This window comes from Pan paniscus, chromosome 4, assembly GCF_029289425.2.
Source record: "Pan paniscus chromosome 4, NHGRI_mPanPan1-v2.0_pri, whole genome shotgun sequence".
Classification (NCBI taxonomy): domain Eukaryota; kingdom Metazoa; phylum Chordata; class Mammalia; order Primates; family Hominidae; genus Pan; species Pan paniscus.
The window spans coordinates 123,392,490-123,410,097 of record NC_073253.2 but is presented as its reverse complement, the minus strand read 5'-3'; the positions used below and the strand labels follow the sequence as shown (position 1 = coordinate 123,410,097).

Here is a 17,608-nt window from a genome sequence, read left to right as displayed (position 1 = left end):
TTGGAGCATTTCAGATTAGGGATACTCTAGCTCTGTCACCTTTCCCATTTTTCATATAAGGAAACTGAGGGTCAGAGGTGAAGTCCTTTTCCTAGATGTCCCACAAACTATTAAGTAGAAATGCCAAGAGTTAAATCCCTCGAGTGCTACATAATGATGTTTCTGTCAACAATGAACTGCATATACAATAGTCCCATAAGATTATAATGGAGCTAAAACATTCCTCTCCTACTGACGTGGTAGCCATTGTAAGAGCATAGTGTGATGCATTTCTCATGAGTTTGTGGTGATGCTGGAATAAACAAACCTACTAAGCTGACAGTAATATAAAAGTATAGCGGATATAATTATTCACAGTATATAACACTTGATAACAATAATAAATATGTTACTGGTTTATGTACTTACAATTTTTATTATTGTTTTACAGCTTACTTCTACTTACTTAAAAAAAATAATAACTGTAAAACAGCCTCAGGCAGATACTTCAGAAGGTATTCCAGAAGAAGGAATGTATACTGTTATTATAGGAAATGACAGCTCCACGTGTTATAGTGCTTGAAGACCTTCTAGTGGGACAAGGTGTGGGGGTGAAAGTGATATGGATGATCTTGAACCTTTATAGGCTTAGGCTAATGTGTGTGCTTGTGTCTTCCTTTTTAACAAAAAAATAGATGTTTAAAAGAAACAAACCTAAAATTTTAAAAAATAGAAAAAGGTTTGTAGAACAAGGATACAAAGAAAATACTCTTGTACACTTGTACAATATGTCTGTGTTTTAAGCCAAATGTTATTACAAAAGTGTCAAAAAGTTTTAAACAATCTAAAAGTTTATAAAGTAAAAAGTTAAAACAAGCTGAGGTTAATTTATTATTGAAAAATATATTTTAAATAAATTTAATGTAGCCTAAGTTTACAGTGTTTGTAAGTCTATGGTAGTGTACAGTAATGTGTTAGGCCTTCACATTCACTCAGAGTAACTTCTAGTCCTGCAAGCTCCATTCAATAGTAAGTATCCTACACAGGTGTACCATTTTATCCTTTATATTGTATTTTTACTGTTTAGGTTTCTATGTGTGAATATGTAAATACTTACCATTATGTTCCAACCATGTACAGTAACATGCTGTACAGATTTGTAGCCTAGAAGCAACAGGCTACACCATATAGCCTAGGTGTGTAGTGGAATATGCTCTCTAGGTTTGTATCATTATGCAAAATGACAAAATCACCTAATAATGTGTTTCTCTAAAGTATCCCAGTTGTCAAGCAACATACGACTGTATGTGCATGGAAAAGAAACCAGAGTAAATGAAAAAGAAGCAAAGACAGGAAAGAAAATACTCATGATAGATGTAGCTGCACTTTTGTCAGATCCCTGACTTTGCTGCTTTTTAACTGAGAGCATTTCTCAACTGTGGATAGCTTAAATGGCTGAGAGTAATGCCCTACTAACTTGAAATATCAGGAAATAGAGCCCAAAGTCAATGGAGGAATTGGAAATTAAGTGAAAATCTTTAGAAAAAGTATAATGATGGCAAGGGTAAGCCCCCGAATCTCTGCTGGCCACCAAATTACACAAATGCAGGGGAGACTCCCCAGGGGCCAACCTAAAAATAAGTAGCTGGAAACCATAAAATACAGAACAGAGATATCAGCTATTGTATGGGGAGAGGAGTGGATGGGGGTGGAAAGTCTGCAGTTTGAGCCTAGATAAAAAGTGCCTTTTAGAACAACAACAAAAAAAAACCAACAACAATAATTTTCAGAAGAATATTTTTAAAAACCAACCCCAAAACCCATAGTATCTGCATGGCCAGTTTCCATATAAAAAACTGCTAGACATCCAAATAAACAGGAAAATGTAACACACACTCAAGAAAAAAAAAAAAAAAACAAGCAGTCATTAGAAATTTCCTCCATGTGGCCCATATGTTAAATTCAGGAGACAAAGACTCCAAAAACAGCTGCAATAAATATGTTAAACAAAAGCAAAGGTAAATATATCAATGAGTAACAGAGATGGAATCTAATAGAGAAATGAAAACTATATTTTAAAAGTTAGAAATTCTAGACCTGGAATAAATTTTTAGAGAAATTCATGAAAAAAATTTTGAAATGAAAAATTCACTAGGTGGACTTAATAGCAGAATGGAAATGGCAGAAGAAGGAAGAGTGAAAAACATCAACGTACAGATTCAAGAAACTTAACAAACTGACAAAGGATACACAAATAGAGAAACTCTTGAAGCACAAACTGCTGAAAGCCAAAGGTAAAGAGAAAATCTGGAAAGCAATGAGAAAAATAACATCTTACACAGTTGGCTGACTTCTTACCAGAAACACCAAAGGCCAGAAGACATTGAAATGGCATACTGAAAAGGCTGAAAGAAGAAAGCTGTCAACTAAGAATTCTATATCCAGCAAAACTATCCTTCAAAACTCCAGTAAAATAAAGACATGTTTAGATAAAAAAAAAAACTAAGAGAACTTGTTGCCAACTGACCTCCATTACAAGAAGTGCCCAAGGAAGGGAAGCAATCTGATAAATAAAAAAGAATGAATATAAATGAAAATATTTAAAAACCATACATATTTTTCTTTTATCTGTTTTTTAAAGCCATGTAACTATTGAAAGCAACAAGAACAACATGTTTATCATCTAGATGACAAGAGCACTAAGGAAAGAGAAAGTACTGTTTTAAAATTCCTATATTTCAGCTGAAGAAATTCAATGATATTCAAAGTAACCACTAAAAAATAATGCAAAGATATATAACTAGAAATTCAACAGAAGAATTAAATTAAATGCTAAAAAATCTTAGCACAAAAAATGGCAGGAAAGAATAATTCGAGAAACAAAAAACAGGTAATAGAAAACAACACGATGTCAGGCCTAATTACAACCAAATCACAATAAATGTAAATGGACTAAAAAGTATACAAAGAGCATGAAATGGCAAGTTATGGTACATATACTTTAAAGTATTATAACTATATGAATATTCTATAGGCAGCATAGGAAACTGATTATTTACTAATGTTACCTAATGCTAGATAGAGAAAGTAGGACATAAAATTTTAGTTTAAAAATGCACAGAAATGCAAAAAGGTTAAGGGTTTGAGATATTTAAGTTACCTTCCCTATTTCTCAAACTTTCTATATTACTTTCTCTTCCTCATGAAACAATAAACATTTGAAATAAGCAAAGTACAATGAAACTCTTTGAATAAAATTTTAAAGTGTTGGTTTTCAAAAAGGTTAATCCTCAGACTCTTAAAATCTAATATTCTAGGAAGGCTTGAGACTGAAATTTTCCAAAATTGTATAGTTCACTGACTCTTTTTTTGTATTGAGATTTAAAACATTGTTAATTTCCTTAGCATTTATGCTAGATGAAGATGTTATAATGATTGAAATTCAGGTCCTGTCCTTATATCTAAAGGGTTATTACAGACTGCTATTTTCTGAGAGCTTTGTTTCTGCTTTTCATGATTTTCTTATCTTCTGTTCCTGCAAGATACCACAAAGCCATTTATTATGAATGCCTATTTGTTGTTATTGCTGTTATTTTGCTTCATTACCTTTCTTAAATTTGTTTCTGATCAGCAAATCTGCCTGATAATTGGGATTGATACAGGAGAGGCAGTGTAATATTTTCTCTAAACCCAACCTTAGGCAAATCTCTAGAAATTTATAGGTAAGTTAGTACTGAGGCTATGTCCTGACCAGCTTTGCCAGAAAACATTTCTCTTTTAAAATACTTATTTGCAAATGCTCTCAGTACACAATTCTCATGACGGTTTTATTTTATACTAAAATAATGAGATTCAAATTGGTGATTAAATAAACAAAAAGCAAATTCACATTTTAATTTTCAAAGAAAAAAATCTTCCTATAAAGAGTTATTTGCCATAACATTAGTTTCTAAAATATCAAGTCTGATAAGTTATGCCCGAAACCATTAGTTTTTATTAAAAAGAGGTTAATATCTAGACCCAACTATTCTGCAATAACTCATCAGGATTCAAACTTATCACTTAGTACTTGTATGTCTGATATCCCTACAGCATTTGAATAGGACTCTTAATAGCAACATAACCATGTTTTGTTCATACTTAATGAGTAAAAACATAGATGTTTTTCCTAATACCTCATCTTTCCTAATATCCAGTGTCTGCTACTAAATAATTAGGTATTAATACCTATTACCTTTCCTAATATCCAGTGTTTACCACTTACAAGTTGATACCAGCTTCTGAGTCTGTCCATCTGTCAACTACCTAGCTTGCAAGGTTGTTGTGCCCAGGCTACAGAAAACTCCTGAAACCTATCAGATGTTTAATAACTGACAACTTAATTTAATTCAGTATACAGTTATCTAACAGTTAAAGCCAGAACTTTGATAGATAGTACTTGTCAATATCAGGGTATTTCAAAATTGAGAATCAGCACATCAATGAAAACAAATGACTGTACTCTCAATATGGTAATCAAAGACTCAACATGGTCTAGGTCACCAATTCTCAAACTAGCCTCTCTAAGAATCACCAGGAAAACTCTAAAAACCACAAATACTCTAAGACAGGAGTATCCAATCTTTTGACTTCCCTTGGCCATACTGGAAGAATTGGCTTAGGCCACACATAAAATACACTAACATTAATAATAGCTAATGAGTTTTTTTTTTAATTGCAAAAAAAATTTCATAATGTTTTAAGAAAGTTTACAAATTTGTGTTGGGCCACATTCAAAGCTGTCCTGGGCCACATGTGGCCCACAGGCTGTAAGGTGGTCAAACTTGCTCTAAGAGGTTGAATAAAACATACTTTGCCTGTTTATAAAAACAAAACACTGCACATATTCTTTGGGAAATGGGAAACAGCCATTTTTCCCCAGGTGGTTCTTTTAGAAATTTTGGAATCACTGGTCCAAAAGAAAAAAATAGGGATACCGAGACCTGGTTTCAAAAAGATTCTGCCCTACCAGGTATTATCTTGAAGACAAACTACAGCCTTGCAAAATGAGACTGTTACTCCAGGACCTTCTAAAAAAACCCACCTACTCCTGAGACTGAAGACCAAATGCAGATATGTAACTTAAGAATGCTTTGGAAACTAACATTTCTAACAATACAATATTAAATTATCCACAGGCCTTTAAAGACCCAAATCTCCACTCTCACAAAGAAAACAAATTCCATTGATTGAAACACTTCATTGAGAACCTAATGTTCCAGACACTTTTATTTAAGGAAGGATCCTATGCAAAATTAGAAGAACATTAGACTCTCTAATGACTTTAAACTAGTAGTGACTAATGTGGAAGAAAAGGAATTAAGAAAAGAAAGAATGAATGAAGGAAAAGAGTTATTTTAGATATCACCTCCCTTGACAGCACTATCTGATATATCTTTCTGTGATGATGGAAATCTTTGGTATCTCAATTGTCCAAAGATAACAACTAGCCAAATGTGGTTATTAAGTACTTAAAATGTGACTCAAGTAACTGAAGAACTGAATTTTTAACACAATGTTAATTTAAAGTTAAATTTAACAGCCACAAGTTACGAGTTACTGGAAAGTACAACCCATATTACATTTAAAAATTTATATCATACTTTTGGAAGATATGGACAGGGGATGGCAGAGGAAATACAAAAAACTAAGATTCCATGTATAAGAAACTTTCTTATTCTTAATTTTTTGAACATTTTTCTACTAGGAAGAGATACATCCATACACTAGAACTCTGCAGCCTAAATCTTTTCTATTTTATATTCAATGGATATAAAAACATTTGTCATGAGTATTTAAAAAAGAAAAAAAAAGTCACCAAAATAACAAGAGCTTATGCAGTATTAAACTGTAGGATATTGAAATGAATGCCAACTGAGACTCAGTAATGCCTGCCCCAATTTCCAATGCTAGCTCTGCATGTCTATGATTTTGGACAGGTCATTTAGTTCTTTTGGGTCTTAAACACCACATACGCAAAACAGGGCAATTTCTCTGCCAAACATTCTTTAGAGAATCTAGACAACAGATATAAGGTAGGTAAGATTCTTTTGTACCACATTAATATGTAAAGAATTAGGCCTATTATTCAATATGTATCGATTGAGGGTCTACTGTGTCAGGCCTATACTAGATAGCAAAGGACATAATGGTGATCAATCACAAAGTCAGCTTCTCATAGAGCTTGAAGTTAGCTTAAGTTGACTCAAGCAACCATGTTAATAGATATACTACCACTAACTAAAGCCATTAAGGGAAAATGAGTTTGTTCTAGACTGGAGGATGAAGGCCTCCTTTCAAAAGAAATAAGGACTGAGGTGAAATCTTAAACTGAAAGTTAACAGTGGGTGTATGGAATGGTGGAAGGGAGAGGAAGAGTCCATGGAGAGTACCATGTACAAAGGCCACGTGACCAAAGAATTATTGTGCCACTGAGTAAGTGAAACACTGAAGAAGAGGCAAACCAGAAATAGACAATGCAGGGAGCATTGGGCAACAATGATCAGTTTTGTTTTGGGCACAATAGTGATGGGAAAGCACAGTGAATATGAGAAGCCCAGTTACAAGGCTATTGCTGCAGCTTTGTTGGTGCAAAAGTCATTGCGGTTTTTGGCATTACTTTCAATGTCAAAAAATGCAATTACTTTTACACCAACCTAATAGGATGGTAGCAGCTTAGATGAAAAGAATATTTAGAAATTCAAGTTGACAGAACTCAGTGATTGGATGGGGGAATGAGAGAAAAGTGTCAAGGATGACTCATAGGTTTCTCACTTTTGCAGTATGATGAATAGTGGTACCATTCCGAGAGATACAGCACACACTGGCAGAGGGCCTGGATTCTTGTTTCTGGAGGGAATGGGAAGAAATACTAAGTTTGTGAGCTTGAGTTATCTTTGAGACATAAAACAAAAATGTCAAGCAAGCATTGGATACCCAGAACTCAGAGGAGTGTGGGTAGAAGACGAAATTTCAGGAGTCATTGGACTACAGATGATGTAGCATAAGGAGAGAAAAAAGAGGAACAAGGAAGGAGAAAAGTCCAAATAAAGCCTTGAGGATGTTCAGGTTAGAGAAGGAGGCGACTGCAAAGGATGCGAGGCTGAAAGAGTCAGAAAGGCAGAAGGAAAACTAAGAAGCCAAGGAGTGACCAAAACACTTCAAAAGAACACCAAATGCTGCTTGAAAGCTGAACACTGCTCAAAACAAAACAGAACAAAACAAAAACTTCCTGAAATCTGTGATAAGAATGGAGATCACTTGTGACTTTAACAAGAAGTTAAATAACAAGAAGTTATTTATGCAAAATAGAAGCCACACTATAGCAGTTTGAGTAAAAGGTAAGGAAGGAAAGACGGCAATTATAAACAATACTCTCAACAAGTCTGGCTGAGGAAGGAAGGAAAGAGCTTGTACCTGGAAAGGAATGAGAGTTAAATAAAATATTCTGCTTTTTCTGTCAGATAGAAGCTACTCAAATTTCTTTAAAGGCAGTAAACTATTGACAGGAACAGTTAAATATCCAAGAAGAAAAATGAAAATCATAGGACCTCAGAACCAAACTGCAAAGTACTGTTTACATCTACACTGTCCAATATAGTAACCAAAGGTCACAGGGAGCTACTACTTCAACACCATTGAAATGTTTGTCTGAATTGAGATGTGCTGTACTGTATGTGAAAAACACACGGGGTTTCAAACTTTGTACAAAAAAAAGAAATTGAGATATCTCATTATAAATGTTTTAATATTCATTATATCTGCAATGAATGTTTTAGACACAGTGTCAAATAAAATACGGTATATTATAAATTAATTTTGCCTGATTCTTTACTTTTTTAAATGACATATGTAGTTCATATTATATTTCTATCAGACAGCACTGATAAAGACCTTAAATGGTAACAGGTCATAATCACAACAACTGCTAGTCCAAACTTGGGACTGGGGTCCTCAGTCCACACATGCTCTGTGAAGTTTCCTACCTCTTTCCAAGACCGTCAGCCCTATAGCCCAATTGCAGCTAAATGTTTTAATCACCCCCTTCCTCTCATCTTGGCTACTGCAATGGTTCCATTAAGATGATAATGGGCTTTTACCAAAGTGGTAGTGACTGATACAATGAGAGGTATTGAGATACTGGATGTGTTTCAAACGTATAATTGTTCAGGTTTGCTGATAGTCTGGATGGGGATGTATGAACAGAGTAATACCTATTTAGAATGGGGTTGATATTAATGGAGAAGTCTGTGGGAAGGGCAGGTCTCTAATGATTAGGGTCCTCTAAGTCTTTCCCCACTGGAATACTCAAGCCTGCCCTGCCAAACCACCTACGCTCCCTTGCAAAAGTCTCCAAAATGGCTAGCATACCATACCAAATTCTGTTTGAACCTAAACTGATGGAAGAACTAATTCACACTTGCCCAACAAAGAACTATCCCACAGGTTTCCAGAATTCTGAACCTAGATGAATATCTAATTTGTGACTATTCAGAAAAAGCACAGAATTTTTAAAAAAATTAAGGCAGGGAAATTTCTGAGTCCAATGATACTACGAGTGTACTAGCCATAATTAGCTTCTGCTGAGAGTCAACATTCCACTAAGCTATTTTTTCTTTTTGGCTTTCCCCCTTCTTCCAATTAGAAACCCCCAAGTTCTCTACCAGCTCCAAGTTTTTCATAATAGCTTTAAGCTAGTGTTGGTAGAGATCCTAGTGAAAATGGAAAAAGACAAAGGAGGGCCTCAGCTGATAGTAGCTTTCATGGTTTAAATGAGACACCACTAATGTTTTTAACTTCAGTATTTTAAGTAATTTTCCTTGTTGCTCACCCTCAGTGGGCTTTCACTTTGTGGAATCAACCCACTAGTTCCCTACCCCTTTGTACAGTATTTGAAAGACTACTAGTTTTCATGGTTTTACCTGAAGAGCAAAAGCACATTTTTACGCTAAAAATGAAAGCTGTTTTCTTAAGTTCTACTATTTAACAAACCAGTAGCTGCAATTTTACCTGTTTGCCTCATTGGAGAACTAATTTGTAGAATGAAACCCTATCTTGAGTCCATCTCCCAAACCTGCCCTTCTCACAGACTTCTCCATTAATATCAACTCCATTCTAAATAGGGGGAAAACCCTGGTATTACTCTGTCCATACATCCCCTCATCCAAACCATCAGCAAATCCCAACAATTCTACCTCTGAAACACATCCAGCATCTGAACATCTCTCATTGTATCAATCACTACTACCTTAGTAAAAGTCATTATCATCTTAATGGAACCATTGCAGTAGGCTTCTAACTGGTTTCCTGCCTTCTACTCTTGCCCCCTTACAGTATATTCTCTACACAACAATCAGCGCGATATTTTGAAAACATAAGTCAGATCATGTCAAATCTGTGCTCAAAACCCTACAATGCCTTCCCCTAAATCACTCAGAGTAAAATCCTAAGTCTTTATCATGATCTGCAAGGTTCTACGCTATTTGGTCCTCACTACCCCCTGACTTTATCACACTGCCTCATCAATTCGGTCTTGCTGACCTCCCTGTCTCTCCATCACACCAAGCAAACTCCCATCTCAGGGTCTTGGTATCTGTTGTTCCTCTGCCTAGAGTGTTCTTTCCCTGGTATCTGCATGGGGGTCACCCCTTTCTAGAGCCTGCTCACATATCAGAGGTCTTCCCTAACAATGCTAAAACAGCACCACCCAGCCATCATCTAGCCACCTTTAATTTTCCTCGCCCTGCTTTAATTTTGTTTATTGTCTCCTACCGCTAGAATGAAAGCCCCATGACTTTGTTTTGTTCACTGCTATATCCCCAGCATTTAGAACAGTGTTGTTGATGTTCAACAAGGATTTGTTGAATAACTAGGTTCACATTTATTTCACTTCAGCATAGAACTATACTATAGACTTCCCAAATATATATATGTAACATATAATGAAATATCATTGAAAGCAAACACACTCCACACATAAGAACCAAGAAACTCTATTTTGGTCCTTTAAATTCTAGTCTCACAGGATTTTAAAATGTATGAACATAAATACACACAGAGACGATATCAATTTAGCAGTGTACTGATTTTTTGCTACATTTTAAATCCCAAAATTTCTTTCCTTCTACCCAGGAAATTTTTATGCTAAAAATTAAAAGCTGTTTTCTATTTAACAAAGCAGTAGCTGCAATTTTACCTGTTTGCCGCATTGTAGAACTACTTCAGTCAGTGTACACCTGGGGGAATGCATTTAGTATAATGGGTAAGCCTGACTTCAATGGCAAGTAGCATGGGTTTAGCAGGGCAAAGCCCCTGGCAAAACTGTGAAATCAGCCAAATTTGACTATGCCACATGTAAATATTTCTTATCAGGGTCCCACCTTTACCCAGTTCTGGACACTACTCTACTCTTCCCCTCACCCTTGAGAGACACATTCTTGTTCCCCCAGGGTGACTTTCAAGGACTAAAGCTATAACCGAAATGATTAATAGTGTGTGAAATTTCTTGACTAGGCATCAACACAGCCCACTCACAGAAGGAGCTCAAGGTTAGAGGAGATTCTGTAATTATTTAGTGTTTTACTTAAAGTCCTTGTTAAGTGACAGGAACTGCTCACCTGATTTGTACATTCCATGAACAAATCTTTATTAAGTGCCTATTCTCTGTATGAAGATAAACACTTATACAGATGCTAGTGAAGAAGTCATAATAATATTTACATCATCACATCTCTTGATTTCTGTCAGTTATATAATCATTCAACTCTCAGGAGTTCAAGGTAGAGAAATGGTGGTGGTAATCCCCAAGGGGTCCCCCTCAACATCTTTGTTATCTTAGAACAGGTCTAAGGGATAGAAAAGATAAAAAGAGAAGAACCTGCTGCTACTATGTCCTAGCATTAAAGTCAGAAAAACCTGGATGTGAAGTCCAAATTGAGCTGTACTACTATTTTTTTTTAGACAGGGTCTTGCTGTTTTGCCCATGCTGAAGCGCAGTGGCTGTTCACAGGCATAATCACAGTGCACTACAGTCTCAAACTCCTGGGCTCAAGCAATCCTCCTGCCTCAGCCTCCCAAGCAGCTGGGACAACAGGCTCCTACCATGGTGCCTGTCCTCCAGCTGTACTTTCTGTAAAAGTGGCTATTAGCAATTTCTTGTGTTTCTTTCTTTTTTTTTTTTTTTTTTTTTTTTTTTTGGAGACAAAGTTTTTCTCTTGTTGCCCAGGCTGGAGTGCAATGGCGCAATCTTGGCTCACTGCAATCTCCACCTCCTGGGTTCAAGCAATTCTCCTGCCTCAGCCACCCAAATAGCTGGGATTACAGGCATGCGCCACCACGCCTGGCTAATTTTGTATTTTTAGTAGAGACAGGGTTTCACCATGTTGTTAAGGCTGGTCTCGAACTTCTGACCTCAGGTGATCCACCCGCCTCAGCCTCCCAAAGTGCTGGGATTACAGGAGTGAGCCACCGCACCTGGCCAATTTCTTCTGTTTCTATTAGCTCATTTCATCTTGAGTAAAATGTGTATAAGACCTATTTCTTAGGAATTAATGAAAATCCAACAAGCAAAGTGACACATGAAAGACAACATAGTTGCTCCCTTGACCTTTCCCCTTGTTAATGAGAAAGGCAAAAATACAGGAATCATATAGAAACCCTTGACATACCACCAGCAAAAGGCTCCTAAGCCTTGGCCCAAGGACAACTGCAATGGTAATGCTACCTTTAAAAACAAAAATATTAGAAATTATGGTTTAGCGGTCAAAATAGTAAAACACAAAATAGTAAAACACACACAAAACAAACAAACAAACAAAAACAAAAAACTACTTTAATAATACTTTAAATCCAGTAGGAGCTAGTATGGATTGTCTACCACTCCACTTTCCACATTTGATAATCCTGCATTCCATCATACATGTTGAAGATGTCCATCAAATACTTTGTTACCCTCCACCTTTTATTTCTTCTTGTAGGGCCAAAAATCCATACTTTGATTTTTCACTCTGTGTGTGTACGTATATACATTTTTAAATCAATTCCTAGCATCAGCTTTGAAGAGTTTCTGCCTTTCTAAAAACTCTTTTCTCAGCTTCCCCCAACACTGCTCTCCAGGCTATTTGACAGTATGGCAGCTCTTCCTTAATTTCCTTTGCTAATGGCTCCTCAATCTCTAACAGACCTTTAAACAATCTCCAAGTCCAATGCCAGACCCTATTTTCTGTTCTCTTATCTACCACTCTCCCTAAGTAATTTAGTCTATGACCTTAAGCAACCAAATCTTTATATGTAAATATATATATTTACATATGTTTATATACAGACACAGACACACAGACACACACACACACACACAGCCTCCTCCACGACTCTTGGAATAAGTTGTCTTTGTCTTTATAGGCTACTGAAACAGAATAGCCTCAAATACAAACTTCTCCCAACCACCAAATCTATTCCTCCTCCAGTATTTCTCATCTCAAGCAACAGTACCAACATCTATTAAGTTTCTCAAGTTCAAAATCTACAAGTCAGCTTCTTTCTCACTCCCACATCCAATCCTTTGTGCCACCAACCTTTACTATCCCTCAACCAGACCACAGTAATCACTTGAGTCTCTTTGCTTCCATTCTTGCCCCTGCCAATCCATTCTCCATCCAGAGCCTAAAGATGTTAAAACAAAATGGATCATGTGGCTACCCCACACAAAATTCTTCAATAGCGTCCCACTACATTTATAATGAAAAATAGTTATCTCCTTTTAGTTATGTTAATATACCACTCTTTCTCACCCCATTACCTTCATGTGCGCTGTCCCTTTGGTCAGGACTGTCATTCCACCCAATCATCAACTTACCCTTCAGGTCTCAGCTTCAATGTCATACTTCTCAAAAAAACGCCTTCCCAAAACCCAATTAAAATTAGGTCCTATTATATCTTTACAAGTATCCTTTTCTTTCGTAACACTTAAAAAACAGTTATTAACTATGTTATTTGTCCAACTATTTTGTTAATGTCTGTCTAGGCAGAAGCAGTAACTGGTTTGCTAATCACCACATAATCCCACAATGTCACAAGCATGTTGTCAACATCTAAGATACCCCCTTCCCCAATAACTCATAAATGGAGAACTCATGCCTACTGGTCCTAGAATGGCTATATAATATAGCAAGATGCACCAAGGATATTTATCTTTTCCCCTACAGTTGGACATCTAGACAAAATACTTTTAAAAAGTCAGTGATGGATAATGAAAGGAATTCAACTGGAGGGAAGACAATCCAGTCCTTTTCCCTAACAAGTTTCTGAAGTATTTTACTTCTTTCCTTCTTCTGTAGTTCCCAACACAGAGTTAGTCCCATGGTAGATAATTATGCACTTAGTAGACCAAAGTAGAGTATATGCCAATCAATCGACTGCTAGAATTAGGTGTTATAAAAATTCTAAATATTATAATTCACTGAAGGCTAGAAACATTACAGAAGGTGTTAGAGAGGTAGAAGTCAATTTAGACAGAGTAAGGGACAACTTCTGGGGATCCAGCCAACCTGTTATAACTCCTCCTGTCTGCCCCTCTTTCGACAGTGATGTATAGTCATATTTGTACTACTTAACACCCATTTCTTTAATCCATCTGCTAAAATTCTAAGCAAAATTATCTTCAACATGTAGTTATTAGTTAAGCCAATAAAACAGTGGCCATAAAGATTATGAGTGGCAGAAGGTAAACTACAAAGAATTAAAGTACCTGTTGCATAAATGAAACTGAACATAATATTTATATACTACATTCATCTAATAACGTAAGAATTAACAGAATCTAAAATTGAGATCCTAGAGTCTTCTGAAGGGCCAATATAAGAGGGAAATAACAACTAGGTATTATTTTCCAGGCACTGAACATGGTCATTTTTATTGCGCTTTTTTTCTAATCTTCATGATAACCCTGAAAAGCTGAAGCTAAGAGGTTGGGTGATTTCTTCAACTACCATACAACTAACAGTACAGGTGTTGTTTTTTAGACACTTTGAACCAAAAAGCCAAGCAAAAAACACAAACACACAAATCTAAAGTTTTGGAGAACTTGAAGTGCTTTGTTATTGAGATAATTTAATTTAAAATAGCAAAAACTTCCCTAGGAAGCATATAAGCTCAACATATATACCTTTCAATTGGATGTCTTTCTAAAACTTATGGGTAAATACAGATCACTTTACTGCTCACATACTTGGCTTTGGTAAAATAAATCTAAAATATATCTGTATAATATTTTCATTAGTAAAACTGTCCTAAGATAATGAAAATTGCCAGCTCCATATCTACTTTTGTCTACAATGATTTTTGAGTTTTGAAAAGAAAAAAGAATAGACTTGATAGAAACTACAGGAGTATGAATAAAAAATGTTTTAGACATTGTTTTGCTTCTGATTATGACAAAATACCACAATGGAATAACAAGAATAGTATTATCTAAAGCTAAATGATCTCAGGCTTTTAAACAATCAATAAGCTGTAAGAGCTCTGTAATTACCTCTGTGTGAATGTTACATTATCAAACACTGGGACAAGTACAATCTTGTATGAAATCACTGTATGAGATCAAATAATCATATCCAAAAGAAATCACATACTGGATTTAAACTTGTCCACACTGTGATCATTTCAACCTATGTGGTACCATCCTCTTGCGTTCACAAATTCCATCAATGTAGTCATTACACACTTGTAAAGGAAGACTTCAAGTAATCCCGGCTCATAAAAAAGTTAAACATTAACGAAATATCAAAAGCATCAATGTTATCTCAAAACAGTGACATTGAACGCTGAAGAAATAAGTCTTATGTGACCATAAAAAATAGTTACAAAAATCAATGAGTTTATGGGGATGGTTTTCTGTTTACAAAGTGTAACTGCTTATGGCAAAGACCCCACAGGTTTTTCTGGTCATCCTCTACAGAAAAACCAATTCTCCTGTTTCCCTTTTTTCTTTAAAGACTCGCCTCTCTCCCTTTTTTTTTAAATATACACCTCTCCCAAAACGTTTTCATTGCAAAAAAAAGAGTTATGCCGTTATTAGGAACAGCGTGTCCCAAGACAAGATCTCTATGATCCTTTGTATATTCAAGATTGCAAGAATTGAGCTTTAATAACTCATAGACCATAAACACACCCTGTTAAGGTTTTCCTTCAAACAGCAACATTCCCACTCTTGGGATCCCTAATAGGCGTACATAAGCCACACAACACAATCTTTCAAAACGACACAGATGGTAGGTGCTCTCCAACCTCTCTCTCGAGATCCTCACTGCACATTCTCCTCTCAAGGGCCCACAAACACAACTGTCATTCAGAGGGGTGGTGACTGTTGAGCATGGGTGGGAAAGAAAGTGCACACGAGATACCTAACTGGATGGGGAAGGTTGTTAGAGGCAGCCCTCCAGTATCACGTAACTAGCCAAACCCGCTACAAACTTTTGAGAGATTAAGTTAACATTCCTCGGCAATTCCACCCTTGACAGCTGAATCCAGAGAGGCCAGCAAGTCATGCACGTCTACTACTCCCGCCACTTCAACTCGGGAGGAGTCTGCAGCCACATCCCGCGGTCGGCATGCACCAGGGCCTGGGGAAGAAGGGAGGGCTGGGCGAGCTCACCTTTTCCAGCTCGTCGTGGAGCTCCGCCAGGCTAGGCCGGAGCAGCTTCTCGCCCAGCTGCGCGGCTGTGTGCCGGTAGTGATCGATCCTGGGCACAGCGTCCATGGTGTTGTGGCCGAAGGTGCGCAGGTAGTAGGTGTTGGTGTGGGTATCATAATAGTAGTGCTGGTGGTGCCCACTGCCGCCGCCGCCGGAGTGCAGGCTGCTGCCCTCGCTCAGCACCGTGTCCCCGCCGTTCTGGAAGCTCACGTTGGGCCCGTCGACTCCGACCCCGGCCGCATCTGACAGGCTGTCTTCAGCCGACGAGGAGGCAGCTGGGTCCACGAAGTTCACGCGGAAGCGGCCCTTGGCTTCCTCGCTGCCTTTAGCCGGCTCGCTCTCGCCGCTGGCTTCCCCGTCCGCGGGGGTCTGCTTGGCCCCCGCCCCAGCACCAGCCGCCGCCGCTGCCGCCGCCGCCGCCGCCGCCGCAGCAGCGGCCCGCCCGGCGTTCTCGGAAACCAGGTCCACCTGGAAACGGCTCTGGCTCGGGGTGGGCCCCAAGGGTCTGCCCAGCCCGTCCCCGGCCGCCGCGGGGCCCTCATCGCGGACCCCGCCGCCGTCCCGGCTCGCGGGCGCAGCATCCTCCGGCACCGAGGACACAGCCGTGCCGGGCAGTTCCACCCTGGCTGCGGCCAGCGCAGCGGCTGACGGCGTCTCCCCGACCCCGGCCAGTCCCGGGGCGCCGGAGGAGGGCGCCGTGGGCCGCGGCTCCATAGCTGCCCGACCCCCGGCGGAACTGCAGAGCCCGGCGGACGTCTCCGGCAGCACGCCCTCCGCACCCCCTGGCCGGCGGTGGCCACAGCCGCAAGACCAGGTGAGAGAGTCTTTCTCCCCGCCGCCTGCGGGCCGCCGCTAGCCTGGACGGCCACAGAGGCCACCGGCAGCCGAGCGAGCGCGCGAGTGTGGCGGGCGCGGGGCGGGCCCCGCTGTTTAAAGCCTCGGCGGGGCTGCGGCGGCGGCGGCTCCGGCAGCAGCACGCGGGAGGCGGGGCCGGAGGCTCCTCCGCCCCTCAGCCCGCCCACCCGCGGTCCCGCAGCGGCGCGCGGCTGACGCTCCCTCAGCGATCCGGCCCCCCACGGCTCCTGAGCGACCCCACGCAAAAGCGCCCCGTGCGAAGAGCGCGGCCAGCCAGTCCGCAAAGGGCCTCGGGCAGTGCGGGCAACACGAACGGCGCGATCGGGGAGCAGGCGCGGCTGCGCTCCGCCTCAGTGATGTCGCCGGGAGGATCTCCGCGCGGCTACCTCCTCTTCCGCCGCCTTCCTCCCACGCCTTCACCTCCCTCCCCCGCCGCGCTCTGCGGCGAAAAGGAGCGGGCTCCCAGGCCGCCTCCCCTCTCTCCACCCAGGGGCCGCGCGTCAGTGGACCTGCAGCCCAGGCAACGGGGCTGCGGACGGCGCGCGTGCCCTGCCTCGCCTCACGCCGGTAGCTGATGCTCCCGCGGCAGCTGCCACCACAGCGCCCCAGCCGCAGCTTCAGAGGCTCTTGCACGCTGGCTTTTTTTTTTTTTTTTTCCTCCCCCTTTGGTGAACTCGCAGTACTTGGGCTGAGCCCGAAATCTCGCGAGATGCTGCAGGCGTCAGTGCGGCTTCCCACTAGGCGCGTGGTACCCGAGGCCGTGCCGGAGCCGCAGGCCAGCCGCGATTCCTTCGGGCGATGCTGGGGGCTTTCCGGTCGGGGCCGCAGCCGCTTCCGGAGCCGCGGGCGAGGTGCGTTCCCCAGCCTGGTTTGCTCTGGGCTCTGACCCGCCGCCGCGAATCTCCGCTCGTAACTCCGGGCCTGAACCTGGAGGAGGGAGGATTTCCTCTGTGCAGCTTTCGAGCGGTAGACTCACCCTGCCAGGCAGACCTAGATTGGCATAACCAGAGATCAGTTCCAGTTGTGATGCAGTGGGTGTCTACACAC

General features: G+C 40.2%; 1 protein-coding gene across 2 annotated transcripts in view; it reads right to left on the bottom strand.

Moving 5' to 3' along the window:
* Positions 1-16,560, bottom strand: part of SLC12A2 (solute carrier family 12 member 2) — a 105,759-nt gene extending 89,199 nt beyond the window's left edge. For both annotated transcript variants that reach the window (XM_034960444.3, XM_034960445.3), the window contains exon 1: positions 15,668-16,560. In XM_034960444.3, coding sequence (XP_034816335.1) covers positions 15,668-16,420 — 753 coding nt within the window. In that variant the 5' untranslated portion in view covers positions 16,421-16,560. The remainder of the gene's footprint in view (positions 1-15,667) is intronic.
* Between the last annotated feature and the right edge of the window lie 1,048 nt (positions 16,561-17,608).